Genomic DNA, 16,682 nt, shown 5'->3' with positions numbered 1-16,682 from the left:
AAAATTTGTTGCTTTTTCCTTCCCATAGATGTCTCCGTGATACTTGTAACATCGAGTATACTATCTTCAGTACTTATTATACAATGGCTTAATACGTCGACGTCGGAAAGGTTATATTTCCCTTCCTTCCATTTCAATTGTCGAGGGTGAGTGGTACGTGCTTGAAATCGTGTTATATCTCAAGAATCCAATCGTATTTCTGTATCGCTCGTGGAAGAGATTTATTGTCAAGCGTACTCGTACAAGACGTTCTTATGATTTTATTCGTTATTTTCACGAGAATGCTATATCTATTGTGTCAATGAAGTTAACCTTTTCATTTATTGTATCTCATGTCTCGTTTCCTTTTATTTCCTTAGATATCCTGATTTCAATTATTGTTGATGCTTCTCTAGATTAAGTTTAATTGTACGCTTATTCAGTTATGATTATATTTACATCTGTATTGTTTTTTCTCAGGGTTATACAATGGGTGCATATAAATATATGCAAGAGTTGTATCGCAAGAAGCAGAGCGATGTGCTGCGATTCTTGCTTCGTGTCAGATGTTGGCAATATCGTCAATTGACTAAAATGCATCGTGCTCCCAGACCATCTAGACCCGATAAAGCACGTCGCTTAGGTTACAAAGCTAAAGAAGGTATAAATCATAGTTTCTCAATAGGAAATATAAAATGACATACTTTACCAAATTTTAACATTTTCAAATCAAGCTAGTTACACTTATCAAGTTACTTACACTTATTTTTTTTGTCATTATTTTTATTTTTACATGTAAAATATCTGCAACATTAAATGTTTAAAAAGTACAGATGATGAGATATACATGCACCACTCTTACAATTACATGGTGATTTGTATATACTGACATTGTTTTCTTTCTAATTTAAACTATGCAAAATTTACGTATATGTAATATAATACACATAAGAATTTTACTATCAATATGCAGGTTTTGTCATATTTAGAATTCGTGTACGAAGAGGTGGTCGTAAACGTCCTGTTCCCAAAGGTGCAACTTATGGAAAACCAAAAAGTCATGGCGTTAATCAGTTGAAGCCTACTAGAAAATTACAGTCTGTTGCTGAGGTAAGTTCATAACTGGGATACCATTTTACATATAAAAACCAATTCTTGCTCTTTTGTTTCTACTTTTTGATTAATAGACAAAGAATATTTTGTAATTCAATTATCTTCAGGAACGTGTTGGTCGTCGTTGTGGTGGTCTACGAGTTTTAAACAGTTATTGGGTAGCTCAGGATTCTTCATATAAATATTATGAAGTTATCCTGATTGATCCAGCACATAAGGTAATTTTCATAATATTTGAACAATTTATACACATACTTTAATGGAATATGATGATATTGTTATATTTTACTGAAATATTGTGATTTTTCATCTTCCTTGGATGTCTGAGTGAACAAATACAGTAAAAGAGATTTACAATACAGTAAAAGAGATGTATTATTAATATTCGATTATATTTCAGGCAATTCGTAATGATCCAAAAGTTAACTGGGTATGCAATGCAGTACACAAGCATCGTGAACTTCGTGGAAAGACGTCAGCGGGCAGAAGTTCGCGAGGTTTAGGTAAAGGACATCGTTACTCACAAACTATCGGTGGTTCTCGTCGTGCAGCATGGTTGAGAAGAAACTCTTTGTCACTTCGTAGAAAACGATAAATTTCTTAAGTATTTCGAATAATGATCTTCACGTGTATACGATACATCATTTCATTGATATATTAGAAATATTTGTATCAATATTATGGTATATCTTGTACGAAATAAATGTTTCTTTCGTAATGGGTTATTTTATATACTTTTTTCATACTTTTCATTTCATTATATACTTTTTTTTATTACATTTTTATTATACTTTTTTCTTACATTCGATTTGGTTATATGTACAAGTCTCAAATTTTTTTATTTTGATGGAATATTAAAACTCATAATTCTGTGCAATAAATTTCTGTATTTATCCATTATACATACAATCTAAAAATAGCGTTAAAAAATATATTTTATTGTCCGGGACCAGACAGTGACTTATCCATGAACTTTTTCTTTGCAAAACATAGCCACCATTTGCTTGGTTTACCATCTTCACCATATACCTTTTCGACAAGCCTAACACCTGTTTCTTGTCTTATTTGTTGTAAATATTGCCTCATAGTATCTGTGGAAAAAGAAACAATTTTTTTTTATCTAATACCTGCATCCTTTTTGGTAAAAAAAATTAACGCTATATGTATATTACCTGCTTCTACGGGACTACTTGGTTTTGCATATACAGAATTCAAAGGAAAACCAGGATCACCAGGAATGTCAAATTTTGATATAGCAAGAGAATACATTTCATTTGTTGCTTGAGCTTGGGTTGCACACTTCTGTAATCTCTTCAAGCACTCCGTTATATATAACGTAATATAAATTAAAACTCTATCAGCTTCGCTCTAAAATGACACAATTAATGTCATTAATGCTTAATAATGCTTTTCAAATATAGATTTAACTCCAAATAAAGATAAAATTAATACCTTAATTTCATATGTCCTAAAGAACACGTTTGCCTTAAAGAAATACAATGCTTCGTCAATTATATCTAGATCCTTATTGTTGAAGGGAGGTGCAGGACCCCTAAAATGCGTTCTAATTGGCAGAAGTGCCATATTACCGACATTTCCATTATTTTCAATGAAACTTGAATGATATGCCTATAATAAAAAGCAACTGACATGTCCGTATAGTACTATAATAAATTTGATAAGAATAAAACGTATGTACATAAGAAGACCTAAGGTAAAAGTAAGTGTTAATAAAAAAATGTTCAATATTACATTAAAACATGTTACTTACAGGCATACTGACAAATCAATGTAAAAGATGTACCGTTTAAATTTATAACCTTTCACATATATAACGTCAAACGAGCGTATTCACCTTACACGTAACATGCAAATCAATACATTATATGCACATTTTTGATTAAAGATAGCAAAGTTAACAAGATACGTGAGTAATACTGAGTATATACAGCTAGCTTCAAGAGCATAGAAATTCAAATAACGCCTAACAAGTTCTAGGTCTTTTGATGTATAAAGTATGAAGTAATTGAATTTTTAACATTTTAATCATTTCAATTTTGTTTTATAGATAAATGTAAACATAATCACGTATAATTTGATCTTTAATGATATTTTTAATATTGATATTTTCATTTTCAATATTGTAACTAGTGTAAGAATTCTTTGATTGGTAGACCAACCAACGTTCTTTCTATCCACTTTATTCTATTCGTTTATAGGTATCTATCCTGCATACATATGTAGATTTAAAAGATATCCTTTTTGTCATATGCAATGTTACATAATTCTATCTAATTCGAATCATGAAATTTTGTATAGTAAAATTTATTCTAGTAATAATCCGATGAAATCCATTTTTGATTTTTTAGATTGGTCATTCTATTCATTTTATGCGAGAATTACTTCCGGTCATTTCCGTTAAATGGCGACGACGATGGATAGTACGCATCGCAGTGTGTGGTCGTAACATCTTCTTCGTGATTTTGGGGAACCAATTAATTGTTCTTTTTGTCTATCATAATTTTATTGCTCCAGTTAGTTCATGTACGATAATTCATTTATAAACTTATACGTGCAAGAACGATAAAATCGAAAGCATAAGCGTGCCTTTTGTCGGATCCTTTTGTATAAGAATAATGGCCGAAGTTGAAGGAAAAAAGCTCACTGAACTGCGAGTTATAGATCTAAAAACAGAACTTGAACGACGCGGGCTAGACAAAACTGGCAATAAAGCTGCACTTCTCGAGCGTCTTTCCAAAGTAAATTTTCTTACTTTTCATACTGCTTATTAAGATTTCGTTAATAACATTACTCGTTATTTTATCGCCATTTTAACCCCCTTGATATCATCGATAGTTTATTTTAGTAGTAATCTACGTATATGATTACAGAAAATTAATTTCGTTAAACAACCACTATAATATTACCTTTTTAAAATACAAATTTTATTTTCTAATTACAATTAGCTAATAAAATTAGAGTTCTTAGTCCGGAAATCTTACATTTTTTAAACTGTTGTTGTTATTATAATTAAGGTAATGTCATTATTATGTTGATATATAAAGGCCATAACAGACGAAGGTCAAGATCCTGATGAATACTTGATTGTACCTTGTGGTGGATTATGCAAAGTTAGTCCAAGGAAAAACAGTGGTATGTTATTTTGTCTTCTAAGAGACAAATTTAATGTTATTTATTCAAACTATCTATATTTCCTTTTTGATTTTAGTAACAGGTACAGCAAATCAAGATGAATCTGTTGATACATTAGAAAACCAAAAGGAAGAAAGTATGGAGATATTGGATACTAACGAAGCAAAACTCAAAGTAGAAACAAAATCTGTTATAGAAGAGGACACAACAGCATCCAAGACAGAAGTAAGTGTAGTTAATGTTTCTTATATGTATTTTATGAATTATAAAATAAATGGATAAGTATTCTAGGAACAACAAAATGAAGTCCAAAATAATGTTAATAAAGAAATGGAACACAAACAGGAACTTAAAAATCAATTGAATAAAAGTTCAATTGAAAATACACAGACTGCTGATAAAAAAGTAGAATCTGACGTAGCTACTGTAGTAAATCAAACCACAACTAATTCAGTTTCGACCGTTGAGGCTAATGGTATCGACAATGAAGATTCCATCAATCTAACTATCGGCGAAGATGAAGAAAATCTCCTTGCGGAGGAGGTAACGAATTTAATTAAATCGTGACTCTAACATTTAAAGAAGGGAGAGGTAGGAATGGGGCAAAAGAAAAAATAAACGAAAGTAATCGTGTATTTCATCTTGTATGTTTCAGACAGAATCTCACGAGAGGCATAAGGGTAAGTTTTATCATGTATTGGACTTCACGTATATATGTACATATATGTATATACATATATACATACATATACAAATATCTATTTATATGTATATGTATGTATGAATAGTTTAAGATTTCAAGGAATAAATATGGTGCTACTATTGTCGATGGTCACGAGTAAGTTATTTAAATATGTGGCATCAAGACTAAGGGACATGTTTATCTACGTGTAAACCCTCACCTGTTCAGAATTACGAGCGCGCTGAATTTGTCAACAAAGTTACTCTTCATGCTTCATTTTACATCCGATCTTCGAGCTTCATATGTGCTATCAAGCACACGTGCAGGACTGGATGCACACCCATTTGTCATGTGGACATGACAGCAGTAATATACCAGCGATGTATCATGGCACGATGATCGACAAGGTTTCAACTGAAATGAAACGTACATTCGCCGACGTTCTTGCGCGCAGTTTAATACCAACAAAGTTAATGTTGATATTATGTTCCACAAGTTTATCCCATAAGTGCTAGTCTATAAGTTAGTTAACGTTAGAGTTTGATATAAAGTTACATTTAATTCTACCTAACCACATAGAGCATCGTTGGATCATTTGGTCTCCGAATTGTGTGGATACAAGAAGACTCAAGAGTATCTCAAGTCAAAACTCTTCCCAGTATGTGGTTGATGATGCATCGTTATTTATCACGCCGGAAAAATCAATGCCTTAAAACTGTTGACTTAAAATTATCGCATGTTATTTTAACATGCAGATATGTTGCTCTGGCAAAAATCATAGTTATCGACATAACCTTCTACGTGCGCACGCGCGCATATATGTTCCTTTTTCAACCTTTTTCAGCTTTTTTTTCTCCTTTTCCATCTACTTTCCTTTCTTCTTTCCCGCATTACCTTTAGATTTCCTGAAATTTTTCTTTTAATTTAGGCTTTGGTTCAGAGTCCGTTTCGTGTAAAGGTACAAAGGTAACTTTAAGTTATTAGAAAATCGAAAGAAAACAAAGATAAAGTAGGGTCGCTATGGATTATACCATTGAAGAGCGAATTTGTGATATTGCAATCATGCGATCTTCATCATAATTTGCTCCGCAATCTGTTAGTGGTTCGGGAAAATTCCATGCAGGAAATACAGGCCACTAAGCAGCAGGAGTGTTAGGGAGGGAGAAGAAATCTGGCTTCGCAGAAAGTGACTATGCTACCTTGATTGTCTCTGCAGATGGAGGAGAGAAGAAGAAAGTGGAAGAAAGCAAGAAGGGAGAGTCTAAAGGGAGCAGTAGAGCAGAAGCCGGTGCCAACAACAAGGAAGGGACAACATCGGGTGGAAACGTCGGGACGAAGAGCAAGCAGGACGGTGGTGGAGACGGAAGCAAGAGGTTGGTCTCTCATTGCTAAACGGTTCACAGTGGTACGACAACGAAATGTCACACAACTCTATGCTAGCGATGCTCTTCCGCCGCATAAAATACCATCAGGATAATATACTGTCGAACGATGGATTTCCAAGCTGAATTATTCGTCACAATCGCACGCAAGATTACTTTATTCCCTTTTTTTCAATCGCATACGAAGTTCCTTTCCAATCTCGTATGTTTAGGCTATAATTCTTAACTCTGGAAAGTATGTTAAGAAATCGAGAAATTGGCTAGCAAACTTAACCAAATCAAGTCCTATATAAACCGCTCCTAATCATAAACGAATATTTTTCGATGGTGTGTTACACGATCTACAATTACCAATGAAAGCGATTTCATATGCTACCTCTTCCCTCTTTGGTGAAGATATTCGTTTATTAAACAAACAGCAGTTTCGTCGAGCATGGTAGCAAGATATATTAGCATCTCGAGATAAATCATACAATCGACTGATCCCGCTTAAGCCTTAACGCGACATCAAGCAATCATATCATTCACCGAAGACACTACTACTATATATTGCGTGTGTGTCGATACTTGTTGCAAGTTGCAAAGAAGTGCCAAGCCTACTCGGAAGAACAACGAAGGAGATGCCCCATTTTTGGAAAGCTTGTGTAAAAGGGATACACAATAATACAAATATATTTACCGCACGGACATACTTTCGTTACTCACGAATGATGAAAACTGGATTCTACTGCAATGAAAACATAGTAATTTCTTTAAACTGGTAACAAATTGTATCACAACGATACGTACAAGAGAACGTCAAAACGAATATCTAATTATTCCTACTGTTACTGTTATTGTTGTTTCCATTATTGTTGTTGTTGCTGCCGCTGCTGTTGTTATTGTTATCTTTATCATTGTTAACAATGATGATGGTGCTAATGATGACGCTGGTGATAATAATAACGATGATAATAATAATAATCATGATAATGATGACGATGACGACGATGGTCATAATAATAGCGATATCATTATAAAAATAAAAGTTGCTAGCCAAATTTATATGCTTAACATAGTTACAGAGGTACCTAATTAAGCCTCGATAAAAACAAACAAAATCATTATTTCTAATATGTTATCTTTCATATGTAATAAGGATTGTTCAAATGATTACCAGTCATAATGAAAATAATAATTGTTTTCAGCGTGGAGTCTAGCAACAAGAGTCAAAAGAGGGATGATAAAGGTAACTATGAAATGATTTCTTAAATTTTGTTTACAGGATTGTAATTGAATTTTCAAATTAAAATTAATGGGATATTATGGTAGCTCATATGATTGCACGTTGCACATTTTTTTACTTTTTATTTGTAATTTTATTCGTTGTGTAGACAAGAAGACTTCACAAGTCAGCCCTGTTAATGCAAGCAGTAGAAACTTGTGGGTATCTGGATTGTCTTCAAGTACCCGTGCGACAGATTTGAAACAAATATTCTCAAAATATGGAAAAGTGATTGGTGCAAAAGTGGTTACGAATGCAAGAACGCCGGGAGCAAGATGCTACGGATATGTAACCATGTCCACCAGTGAGGATGCCGCAAAATGTATACAACATTTGCATAGAACCGAACTTCATGGGCGTGTAATATCCGTAGAAAAGGTAGATGAAACAAGAAAAAAAGAAAAGAAAGGCTTCTTAAGCCATTGTCCTCTTAAATCTTCTGGCATACATTCCCTCATGGTATGCTTTCTCATTTTGTGTTTAAAGGCCAAAGGCGATACTCAGCAGAGTCACATGCGTAAACGGGATACCACGAATGGAAAATCCGAGAAGAAGGAAGAAAAGGAAAAAATAAAGGATAATCATGAGATCAGTGATCGGAAGGATAAGGAAACGAAGAAAGAAACCGAGGATAAAGGATCAGAAGCAAGTAAGTAATTTTGTAATAAATAATTTACGTAAAATAATATTACGTGTGTTGTAAAAGGAACGTTTAAATGTACTGCAACAGCGAAAAAATCAGACGAGAAAAACAACGAAAATATCGAAAATAAAAAGATGGACGTACAAGAGAAGAAAGATGAAGTTTCAAAGGATGCCGATTCTCGGTCAACCAAGTCCACTAGCAAGAAACCGGAGAGCGAGAGAGGAAGACGCGACGAGAAGAGAATTCGATCCTGGGATCATCATCGATCTCATAGTCGATCCCGCAGCCGTGAACGGCGTAGACGAGATGACGTGCTGACGTTTGCAAAGATCAGGGTAAAAGCCAATATTACCGGTGATAAGGGAGGGAGATATTTTTCTACCGTTTAGCGATTTAGTTACCGAAAGATCAATTACGAAGCAAGGAAGAGAGTAATACTTGCCACGTGTATTTTCAGGAGGAGCGAGAAAGACAAAGACTACGGGAAAGAGAGAGGATGCTTCGCGAAGAAGAACGAAGGAGAAGAGAGGATATGGAGCGGCAACGTGAAGTAGAACGTAGGCAAAGAGAAGAGGCTGCACGATTGGAAAGAGAACGGGAGAAATTGCGAAGGGAAAGAGAAAGAATCGAGCAGGAGAAAGCCGAATTGCTCCGACTTGAACGGGAACGTCAGAAACTGGAGCGGGAAAAGCTAGAGCGAGAAAGATTGGAACTGAAAAGGCAACAGATGCGTTTAGAAGAGAGCAGGCGTGCTCCACCGCCGCCGTCCATCAAAAGATGTTCCAGCGATAGAAGGGATCCTAGAGACATGTACGTCGAGCCAGATAGAAAGCGAATGACCACCGAACATAGTCGAAAACACATTCCGGAACGTGTGAGTGATCGTCGTGGTGAAATTTTGGATCGTGTCTCAGATAGACGGTTAGACGCGTCGCCACCTACCCGCTACGAATCTAGTAGGTAAGACACGCGTGTCATTCCTGATATATGTCTCTGCCTTAACGCAAGAGAATGGAAGCAGAGAAAACATGAAAAAATCGTAACACAAATTACAGATCCGCACAAGATTTAGGGTTAAAGAAGGAATTTAAACGCAGCAGCGAGTTTACTTCACGCAGTAGTCGTCCCGATAGTTTTTCAGATGTATCTCGAGGAAGGGAAGTGATCGTTCGCCGAGAAACTCTTGGCACGACTGCAACGTCTATCGATCCTCGACAAGTTAAGGAAAGGTAAAATAGAGAGAGAGAGAGAAGAGAGAATTATTTGATGTTTTGGTACAATACGCAGTTTGATTTTCCAAACTATAGAAACGTTTTTGTATAGATACGAACGTGCAAGTACAACCACTTATAATCGTGACCGTGATGTGAGACGTTCTGAAACAGATACCCATAGGAGCTCTAGGGATAGTCATACACGATATAGTGAAAGCTTCAAACCTACTGGTTCCAGCACACCACGTTAGTATATCAAAAAGATTTAAACGCTTTTAAAAAACTGTTAAATTGAAGGTTAACACCATATCAATACTTGTTGTACGCACGTACAGGTGATAGTCGTTACGTTGAAAGCAATCGAACAACTAGTAGCTGGCACTCTGGACCTCCGTCTACAAAATCATTTAATTCCGTACCAAGTAGTGGGACCCGAGATCCACGGAATGAACCATCCAGTTGGAGTTCTAGGTCCTCCGATAATGTAAACAGGTACATAACAAACCAAATCTCCTTTCTTTTTCTTTCTTGATAAATTTCTTAATATTGTTAAATAATCGAATTGATTGTAGATGGAGTAATTCAAGTAGCATGGGAAACACATTACGACATCCAGTACCACCAACGTATCAAAGTGGTCCTATTCAATCTATGGGATTAACCGCACCTGGGACAGCGCCCTCGTACGATCGTTTTGATCCATATAAATCGTCTATGCCGAGCATGAGGAAATATTGATCTTGTGTCGCTGATCTGCACCATTATACTGAATAATTGGTGAATTTTTGTATCCACGTGTTTCTGATGCTGGACACACGCGTGCGCTCACACTTTCACATATGCACACGCGCACTAAATTATTATTTATATGATTGTTAAATCAAACTTCATTATATTTCAGTAATTAATCATATACGTAAATTTTAGTTCCAAACAGTTGCGTGCATTTGATTGTGATTCGTAGAGCAGATGCAAATAACTCCTCTCGTGGATAAGTGACGTGTACATACATGTGTTAAAAATCATTTTCGACGCTCCCAGTCGCGTCGCTACCCTTCAATTAAATTTTTAATGAATTGAATGTCTCACTCCCGATACTCGTCTAATCTATCATTAATAACGAGTTTTGAATTCTTCAGTTCACTCTATATCCATGCAAAATTTGGCATCATTTCCTTAAATAGCTTCTGAATTTGTGACTCAGAAATGGAAGAAGGAAATTATACTTCTACTATTACTATTTCTACTGCTATTGCTATTAGTACTAGTACTACTGCTACTGCTACTATAACTACTGTTATAACTACTACTATGCTCCCATTGCTGCAAGCAGATACTTGAGTGGTATTCATTGCGATAAATGTAAACATATAATATAACTTATATGTTATTATATGTTATAATGGCGTATGTGTAATACCGAAGTTTAATAGATTTTTGTACATTTGTTAATAGCCACGATTTAGAGATCTAGAAAGAGACGATCGAAGTGGGACAAACTATTTTTCGTTTGTCTACAGCGTAATTACATTTATAAGATATATTATATCGATTGTTATTTGCAACTTCTTTCAAACAGTGACGCGCATTCATTCACATCATTGGAGATATATATTCTTCTAGAGTAATAAGACATACCACATAGCGTTATAAACAATTACATCGTGTACCTTCGATTAATTCCTTGTAGAAATACGTACATATTCTGGTAAGAATGTGACTGAACAATTTGTATATTGAATTCCACAAGACAACAGTGTATCTTATGACATTGAAATTTAGGTTCTTACGTGAAGCACACATACCATGTTTCAGTATAGCGCCAACTATCACGATATAAATAAATTTATGGTATATTAGAACTATTTGTTTTTAAATAACACAAATAATCATGCGAGACAGTCTCTTTTTGATCGGCGGATTGCATTCAAAACACGAAACTTTCGAACTGTTAATGATGAAATGGATAGTTTATTGGAACCTAAACGAATTGCTCACGTTATATGGTATTTGGTGCGTAGTCATTGCATCGCGATAGATAGCAAAAGGAGAACGAATAGAAATACACGACAGAGGAGAACACTTTCCCTCGGTCGAAAAGTCATGGATGGCGGTTCCCATGAAAGAAGAAAAGAGAAAAGACCGAGAGAATGGGAGAGAGTGAGGGAATAATTCCATCGGGAACGAAGTATGTCGAGGTCTTTTCACGGACAGTCATCGTGAACAAGGTTTATCGCGTATAATCGTGATTGTAGGATTCGATGATTTCCTTCCTCCGCTTAAATTTTTTCATTTGGCCCCCTCCCCACTCTTTTTCGATCCTTCTCAACCCCCTCCATCGCCATGTCATCCTTTCCCTCCTTGTTTTCGCTACCTTATTTCCGCTCCCCCTCTCCCACGTCCCCCTCCAACCCCCTCGGTGAAGCTCGATAGACGATGAACAATCCGCCGGTAGTCTCGCGAACGCGATAACTTTGTTAAAATAGTTAAACGTGAGTTTCCGATCGCGGGTGTTGAGTGTGGTAACGATAATAAAGCGTGGAATGTCTGTAAAAAGGATCGGTTGAATGTTTTTTCTGGATCAGGATGTCGTCGTCCACCGTTTTGAGTAAGTTTTCTGTCTTTAAATACGTGGTTCAAGCACGGTAACGCGGGAACGGGCGCCCGCTGTCATTCAACTTTGTGAAGGATACTTATTCCTTATCGAACGTTTAACAATGTCCCGATTATCGATAGAAAAACATTGGAAAGCAAAAGATCGAACTTCATTCGAGAGTTTCGCGATATATATTCGCATGGTAAAATCATGAACATCGATTCGTATTTTATCGCGTTACGTTAACGCGCGAAAACTTTTAAACCACTTTACTTAAAATTTAAACTTTTATTCTCGACTTTTCAAACGCTAACAAATTCGGAATTATTTTCACGTGTCCCAGTTACACATTGTTTGATGACGACGCTACACGATACTTGTGTTAGATTCGAAATTATACTAGGGATCATTAATTCTCATTTGTTAGTGATCGAGGTCTGTTTCTGTTGAGCAATTCGTACGATGTGAACCAAAGGGGCGCGTAAAAGAACGCGCGTAGCCACAATATGCAAGGGAATGTTTTACGATACTGTACAATGTGAAATGTTAAATTAAATCGATACATGCATGACACTATTATGTTTTGTATTCATCGATGAAGATAAAGGTATCGTTGGCTATAAAATTGGAAAAAGGACGGTGTAACATTTCATGAGATAAGAAGAAAGTAACGACGATAATCAGCGATCCTGGATGATCAGCTCTTCTCTCGGTTGTGTTATCGTAGGAGAGTGTAGCACGAGCTTGGTGATGAATCAGTGAATGGAAGGAAGGCACACTTTCTCGTCGAGCAACTTTCACCATCGATGAAATCCGTGTGCGTAGACCGATGATTCCAAAAACGTTCGCTTGATCGTTCGCTTTCTTTTGTCCTCCTCTTGAGAAAAAGTTTCAAGGAAGCGGCGCGCATCGTTTACAAGCAATAACCTTGAATCACTCTTCTCGAGTTTCAGCGATTTTTCTAATCTATTCCCAGTATGAGCTCTGATAGCGGTGTAATAATATTTTAAAATACAACATTCGAATGCAACAGATTCGCGAAACTAAACAAGTTTCACCAATGGCTTCGTTACGCTTCCGATTCGATTTCACGGTGAATCGAGTTATCTTCTTCTTCTACGCTGCCAACACGCTTTTCCTATCGATTTTACTTTTAGACTCGCGATTGAAACTCGAGAAATCGTGTTAATAGGTTATCGACGTAATCGGGCAATATGTTATTCGACAAGCTTATGTTGTATAGCGTGATTAAAAAATTTTCAAATACAATGACGTTAACGTCGTCATCAAATACTATGTTTGAAAAAAGCAGCGTATAACGCTAGCGGTAAATATTCGGTTTTACGATAATTACACCGCTTAAATTTTAGATCTTAATTCATTGGAACGCGGTACAGTACGGTACGATACGATACGATACGCGGTGATAGATGATGAGTCACTGATTTGTCTGACAATAATTTTTCGAAATGAAAACTATTAATCGATCAGTCAAATCGCGAATTTATTTTCAATTTCTGTTTCTGTTAATTTGCAGTATTCTTTGTAGAAGAGAAAGGGAGATAGATTCTATTGTATGTGATGCTTACAGAATACTACCTACTAGTTCTATTGTATGCTATCTGCTGATATACACGAATGTTTCAGAATTGTGCACAGTATGGAGTTTGCTAACGAGTTCCTGGTCATACACCGAACAAATCGCCCACTATCGTTATCATACCGGTAAGTAACGGATCTCATCATAAATCTGCCATGTTGTTATTTGATGTAAAGCTACATATATACATATTGGGAGAAACGAAATCTCGAATTGACCCGTTCAGATACGAATTCGTTTACATACGCGCGTATACATGTAGCATTGTAATAACATGTACGCGATATGAACGATACAGCATCGAATAGATACGGATCATCTGAAAAGTTTGTGATACCAATGCGAGGATGGAGTGAAACGGATGGATGGGATAGCAGTTATTCGCAAAGGTCACCTCCTGCAATTTTTCGGAGGAACACACACATTAGACCTTATGTAAGGTTAGCGAAAGTCGAACAGGAACGAGAACAACCGGATCCATTGGTTACGATCTCTGAAACTTTGGGTGCTTTAAACACTGTCGGCAGTTACATCGTCAATATGACCAGAGGTATGGAGAATTCGAGTTACCCGCCAAAGGAATTACCATCGGCTATATACACTATCTCGAAGAATATTTTAGGTAAGATTTTAAAGTAAAATAAGCTCTCATTTTTGACGAATTTACACGATTCTGTCATGCTCGTTTTTAGGACGCAACGTAACAGATAGCATTGCACCGTTAGTTCGAGGAGTAGCTTTGCCTTTGCGACCTATACCGACCGGCAGTTCCTCCTCCTCCTCCTCCTCCTCCTCCTCCTCCTCCTCCTCCTCTCCTTCCTCCTCCTTCTCTTCTTCTTCCGCGATTGAGATCAACCAAGAGAGTAAGGAAAAAGAATCTGCGATATCGTCGGTTGGCTGCACCACAGCGGACGGTTACCCCGGAAAGTGTCAAGATTTGAGTAATTGTCCTCAGCTGTTGCTAGATTTGACAAAACTCAGACAATCATTATGCTTCAAAAGTTTATTCGTTCCGGGAGTCTGTTGTCAATCGACGGATAAAATTGACACCAATGGGACGAGGTAAATAGAACGATCAGATGCCACTACATAAGGGGGCTTTCGTCTGTTGTATATGATTTTGATACCTTCAACCGATTTGAAATTTTTAGTCCGATAGTCGGTACGATCTCAACCTCAGGGATCGAATCAGCTGTACATCCACCATTGCGCCCACCAATCCGTCCGACAAAACCACATCAAACTCCTCGACCGATACCGCTGTTTCCCGTTGCCTCTGCTACCACGGTTACGACTGCGCCGACGAATCTTCCCGGGCTGTTAACTACAGAATTCGTCCCAGTATCCTCACCCGCTGTCGACTTATCAGTGAACCATTCAAACAATTTCTTTGGTTCTTCTACCACTGGCGGCACTATCGATACTAATTTCATACAGGACGACGAAGGTAAACGATCATAGTACGTTAATGAATATATAAATTACATAAACCGTATGTGTGCGTGCGCGGTATGTGTGTATGTGCAGAAACGAATTAGAAAAGCGATAGCAACGTATAAATTGTTTCCCTCGATAGAATGTGGAGTAAGGAATTCGGGTAAGTATCGAGTAGTCGGTGGAGAGGAAGCTCTTCCTGGACGTTGGCCTTGGATGGCGGCCATATTCTTGCATGGTTCGAAACGCACGGAATTTTGGTGTGGTGGATCTCTTATCGGTCCGCGGTATATTCTCACCGCGGCCCATTGTACGCGCGATCACCGTCAACGGCCGTAAGTTGCTCGTTCGTAAGTAAACGTTTTCATATTTTCTACTGGAAAATGGATAAAATAGCGGCTTTCGAACGTTTGTATAGATTTGCCGCGAGACAATTCACTGTGCGTCTCGGGGATATTGACCTTGAAAGAAACGACGAACCATCCGCCCCAGAAACCTACGCGGTCAAGCAAATTCACGCACATCCAAAATTTTCTCGTGTTGGATTTTACAATGACATTGCGGTTCTTGAACTGACTAGGATCGTTCGAAAATCTCCTTATGTTATACCGATCTGTCTGCCGCAAGTACATTATCGAAAAGAGCGATTTGCTGGCGCAAGGCCTACTGTAGTCGGATGGGGTACAACTTACTACGGTACGTACATATCTGTCATATTTCACTTTTTATTTTTTATTCGTGCACCTTTATTCATTTTACGTAATACTACTAACACATACTGCTTAATCGTAGCATGCAAGTATGTATCTATTCCTTTTTTGGTATCATATTCCTTTCAAGAAATCTTTCAATCTTCTTGAGAATCGAACCGGCTCGTCTTTTCCGACAGGTGGGAAAGAAAGCACGGTACAAAGACAAGCGGTGCTGCCAGTATGGAGGAACGAAGACTGCAACGCAGCTTACTTTCAACCAATTACCAGTAATTTTCTATGCGCTGGGTACAGTCAAGGTGGCAAAGACGCTTGTCAAGGCGATTCCGGTGGTCCGCTTATGCTTAGAGCTGACGGCAGATGGATTCAAATCGGTATCGTTTCATTCGGCAACAAATGTGGAGAACCCGGATATCCGGGAGTATATACGCGTGTCACCGAATATATAGACTGGATTAAAAGTAATTTAAATTAAGAGTGAGAAACTTCCGATCCTTGCTAAAATGGATTTGTACTTTCAAATTCCAAATGCGCGGTATGACATTTTTTTACGGTAGTACGATATTGTTTGTATACCTCTGATTGTGAGTGCCAAGAATCCTTATTTATACGTACCCTGTCTATATTATTATATATGCACTAACGTGAACAGGTATAGCAGAAATATGCATACCCTCGTGCATTTGTGTTATAATTCTCACTTATATTATAATTATTGTATATACGTGCGCACATTTACGCATAGTTTAATAAATTATATGTATAAATTAAATTTACCTATTTACTATTATAATATGATGAGCACTGCATGAACTTAGCTGCGATCTCTTAATTATCAGTTTCTCGATTGTTTCAGCTTGGGTGAATCATTCATTTATACCAATTTATACCAATTATCTATCTAGCCGG

The 16,682-nt window shown here is 36.9% G+C and overlaps 4 protein-coding genes across 12 annotated transcripts; 3 read left to right on the top strand and 1 right to left on the bottom strand.

Moving 5' to 3' along the window:
- The first annotated feature begins 28 nt into the window (after positions 1 to 28).
- On the top strand, positions 29 to 1,810 carry LOC122567127 (60S ribosomal protein L15). 2 transcript variants are annotated; one of them, XM_043725353.1, is made up of 5 exons: positions 29 to 146; positions 460 to 640; positions 953 to 1,089; positions 1,200 to 1,310; positions 1,493 to 1,810. In XM_043725353.1, exons 2-5 carry the CDS (start codon positions 469 to 471, stop codon positions 1,685 to 1,687), a joined length of 615 nt encoding a protein of 204 aa, XP_043581288.1. In that variant the 5' UTR covers positions 29 to 146; positions 460 to 468; the 3' UTR covers positions 1,688 to 1,810. The 2 variants fall into 2 exon arrangements, with proteins under 2 accessions (XP_043581288.1, XP_043581287.1); XM_043725352.1 differs by having other exon boundaries at positions 70 to 153.
- Positions 1,811 to 1,959: 149 nt separating this feature from the next.
- LOC122567128 (actin-related protein 2/3 complex subunit 3-like) lies at positions 1,960 to 3,024 on the bottom strand. Of its 2 annotated transcripts, none has more exons than XM_043725354.1 (4): positions 2,864 to 3,024; positions 2,545 to 2,721; positions 2,265 to 2,460; positions 1,960 to 2,183 (listed from the first exon to the last, which is right to left on the bottom strand). In XM_043725354.1, exons 1-4 carry the CDS (start codon positions 2,867 to 2,869, stop codon positions 2,029 to 2,031), a joined length of 534 nt encoding a protein of 177 aa, XP_043581289.1. In that variant the 5' UTR covers positions 2,870 to 3,024; the 3' UTR covers positions 1,960 to 2,028. The 2 variants fall into 2 exon arrangements, with proteins under 2 accessions (XP_043581289.1, XP_043581290.1); XM_043725355.1 differs by having other exon boundaries at positions 2,545 to 2,801; positions 2,864 to 3,020.
- A 480-nt stretch (positions 3,025 to 3,504) lies between these two features.
- Positions 3,505 to 11,295, top strand: LOC122566452 (SAFB-like transcription modulator). 2 transcript variants are annotated; one of them, XM_043723685.1, is made up of 15 exons: positions 3,505 to 3,851; positions 4,158 to 4,245; positions 4,322 to 4,470; positions 4,537 to 4,788; positions 4,901 to 4,925; positions 6,144 to 6,300; positions 7,497 to 7,537; positions 7,683 to 7,951; positions 8,060 to 8,222; positions 8,304 to 8,554; positions 8,677 to 9,179; positions 9,275 to 9,448; positions 9,543 to 9,679; positions 9,769 to 9,925; positions 10,006 to 11,295. In XM_043723685.1, the coding sequence occupies exons 1-15, from the start codon at positions 3,729 to 3,731 to the stop codon at positions 10,169 to 10,171; spliced, it is 2,655 nt and encodes an 884-aa protein (XP_043579620.1). In that variant the 5' UTR covers positions 3,505 to 3,728; the 3' UTR covers positions 10,172 to 11,295. The 2 variants fall into 2 exon arrangements, with proteins under 2 accessions (XP_043579620.1, XP_043579618.1); XM_043723683.1 differs by having other exon boundaries at positions 8,280 to 8,554.
- A 152-nt stretch (positions 11,296 to 11,447) lies between these two features.
- On the top strand, positions 11,448 to 16,545 carry LOC122566453 (clotting factor B-like). 6 transcript variants are annotated; one of them, XM_043723688.1, is made up of 8 exons: positions 11,448 to 12,041; positions 13,677 to 13,754; positions 13,938 to 14,251; positions 14,322 to 14,691; positions 14,781 to 15,076; positions 15,206 to 15,398; positions 15,482 to 15,759; positions 15,953 to 16,545. In XM_043723688.1, the coding sequence occupies exons 1-8, from the start codon at positions 12,001 to 12,003 to the stop codon at positions 16,246 to 16,248; spliced, it is 1,866 nt and encodes a 621-aa protein (XP_043579623.1). In that variant the 5' UTR covers positions 11,448 to 12,000; the 3' UTR covers positions 16,249 to 16,545. The 6 variants fall into 6 exon arrangements, with proteins under 6 accessions (XP_043579623.1, XP_043579626.1, XP_043579628.1 ...); XM_043723691.1 differs by having other exon boundaries at positions 13,928 to 14,251; XM_043723693.1 differs by having other exon boundaries at positions 11,448 to 12,844; positions 13,928 to 14,251.
- Positions 16,546 to 16,682: the final 137 nt, after the last annotated feature.

Source organism: Bombus pyrosoma, linkage group LG4, assembly GCF_014825855.1.
Source record: "Bombus pyrosoma isolate SC7728 linkage group LG4, ASM1482585v1, whole genome shotgun sequence".
NCBI lineage: Eukaryota > Metazoa > Arthropoda > Insecta > Hymenoptera > Apidae > Bombus > Bombus pyrosoma.
The sequence above is the reverse complement of the archived record's forward strand: the minus strand, read 5'-3'. Positions and strand labels throughout refer to the sequence as shown.

Bases quoted from the DNA above. Each gene is read 5' to 3' on its own strand.
- LOC122567128 (XM_043725354.1), bottom strand. The intron at 2,461-2,544 runs GTATTAATTTTA...GTGTCATTTTAG, and splicing joins TTAGGACATATGAAATTAAG to AGCGAAGCTGATAGAGTTTT. The intron at 2,184-2,264 runs GTAATATACATA...CTTTTTCCACAG, and splicing joins AAGTAGTCCCGTAGAAGCAG to ATACTATGAGGCAATATTTA.
- LOC122566453 (XM_043723686.1), top strand. From the start codon at position 13,499: ATGAAAACTATTAATCGATCAGTCAAATCGCGAATTTATTTTCAATTT. The intron at 13,755-13,927 runs GTAAGTAACGGA...TGAACGATACAG, and splicing joins CCACTATCGTTATCATACCG to CATCGAATAGATACGGATCA. The intron at 15,760-15,952 runs GTACGTACATAT...CTTTTCCGACAG, and splicing joins ATGGGGTACAACTTACTACG to GTGGGAAAGAAAGCACGGTA.
- LOC122567127 (XM_043725353.1), top strand. From the start codon at position 469: ATGGGTGCATATAAATATATGCAAGAGTTGTATCGCAAGAAGCAGAGC. The intron at 641-952 runs GTATAAATCATA...ATCAATATGCAG, and splicing joins AGGTTACAAAGCTAAAGAAG to GTTTTGTCATATTTAGAATT. The intron at 1,090-1,199 runs GTAAGTTCATAA...AATTATCTTCAG, and splicing joins AATTACAGTCTGTTGCTGAG to GAACGTGTTGGTCGTCGTTG.
- LOC122566452 (XM_043723683.1), top strand. From the start codon at position 3,729: ATGGCCGAAGTTGAAGGAAAAAAGCTCACTGAACTGCGAGTTATAGAT. The intron at 6,301-7,496 runs GTTGGTCTCTCA...AATTGTTTTCAG, and splicing joins GGTGGAGACGGAAGCAAGAG to CGTGGAGTCTAGCAACAAGA. The intron at 9,680-9,768 runs GTTAGTATATCA...ACGCACGTACAG, and splicing joins TACTGGTTCCAGCACACCAC to GTGATAGTCGTTACGTTGAA.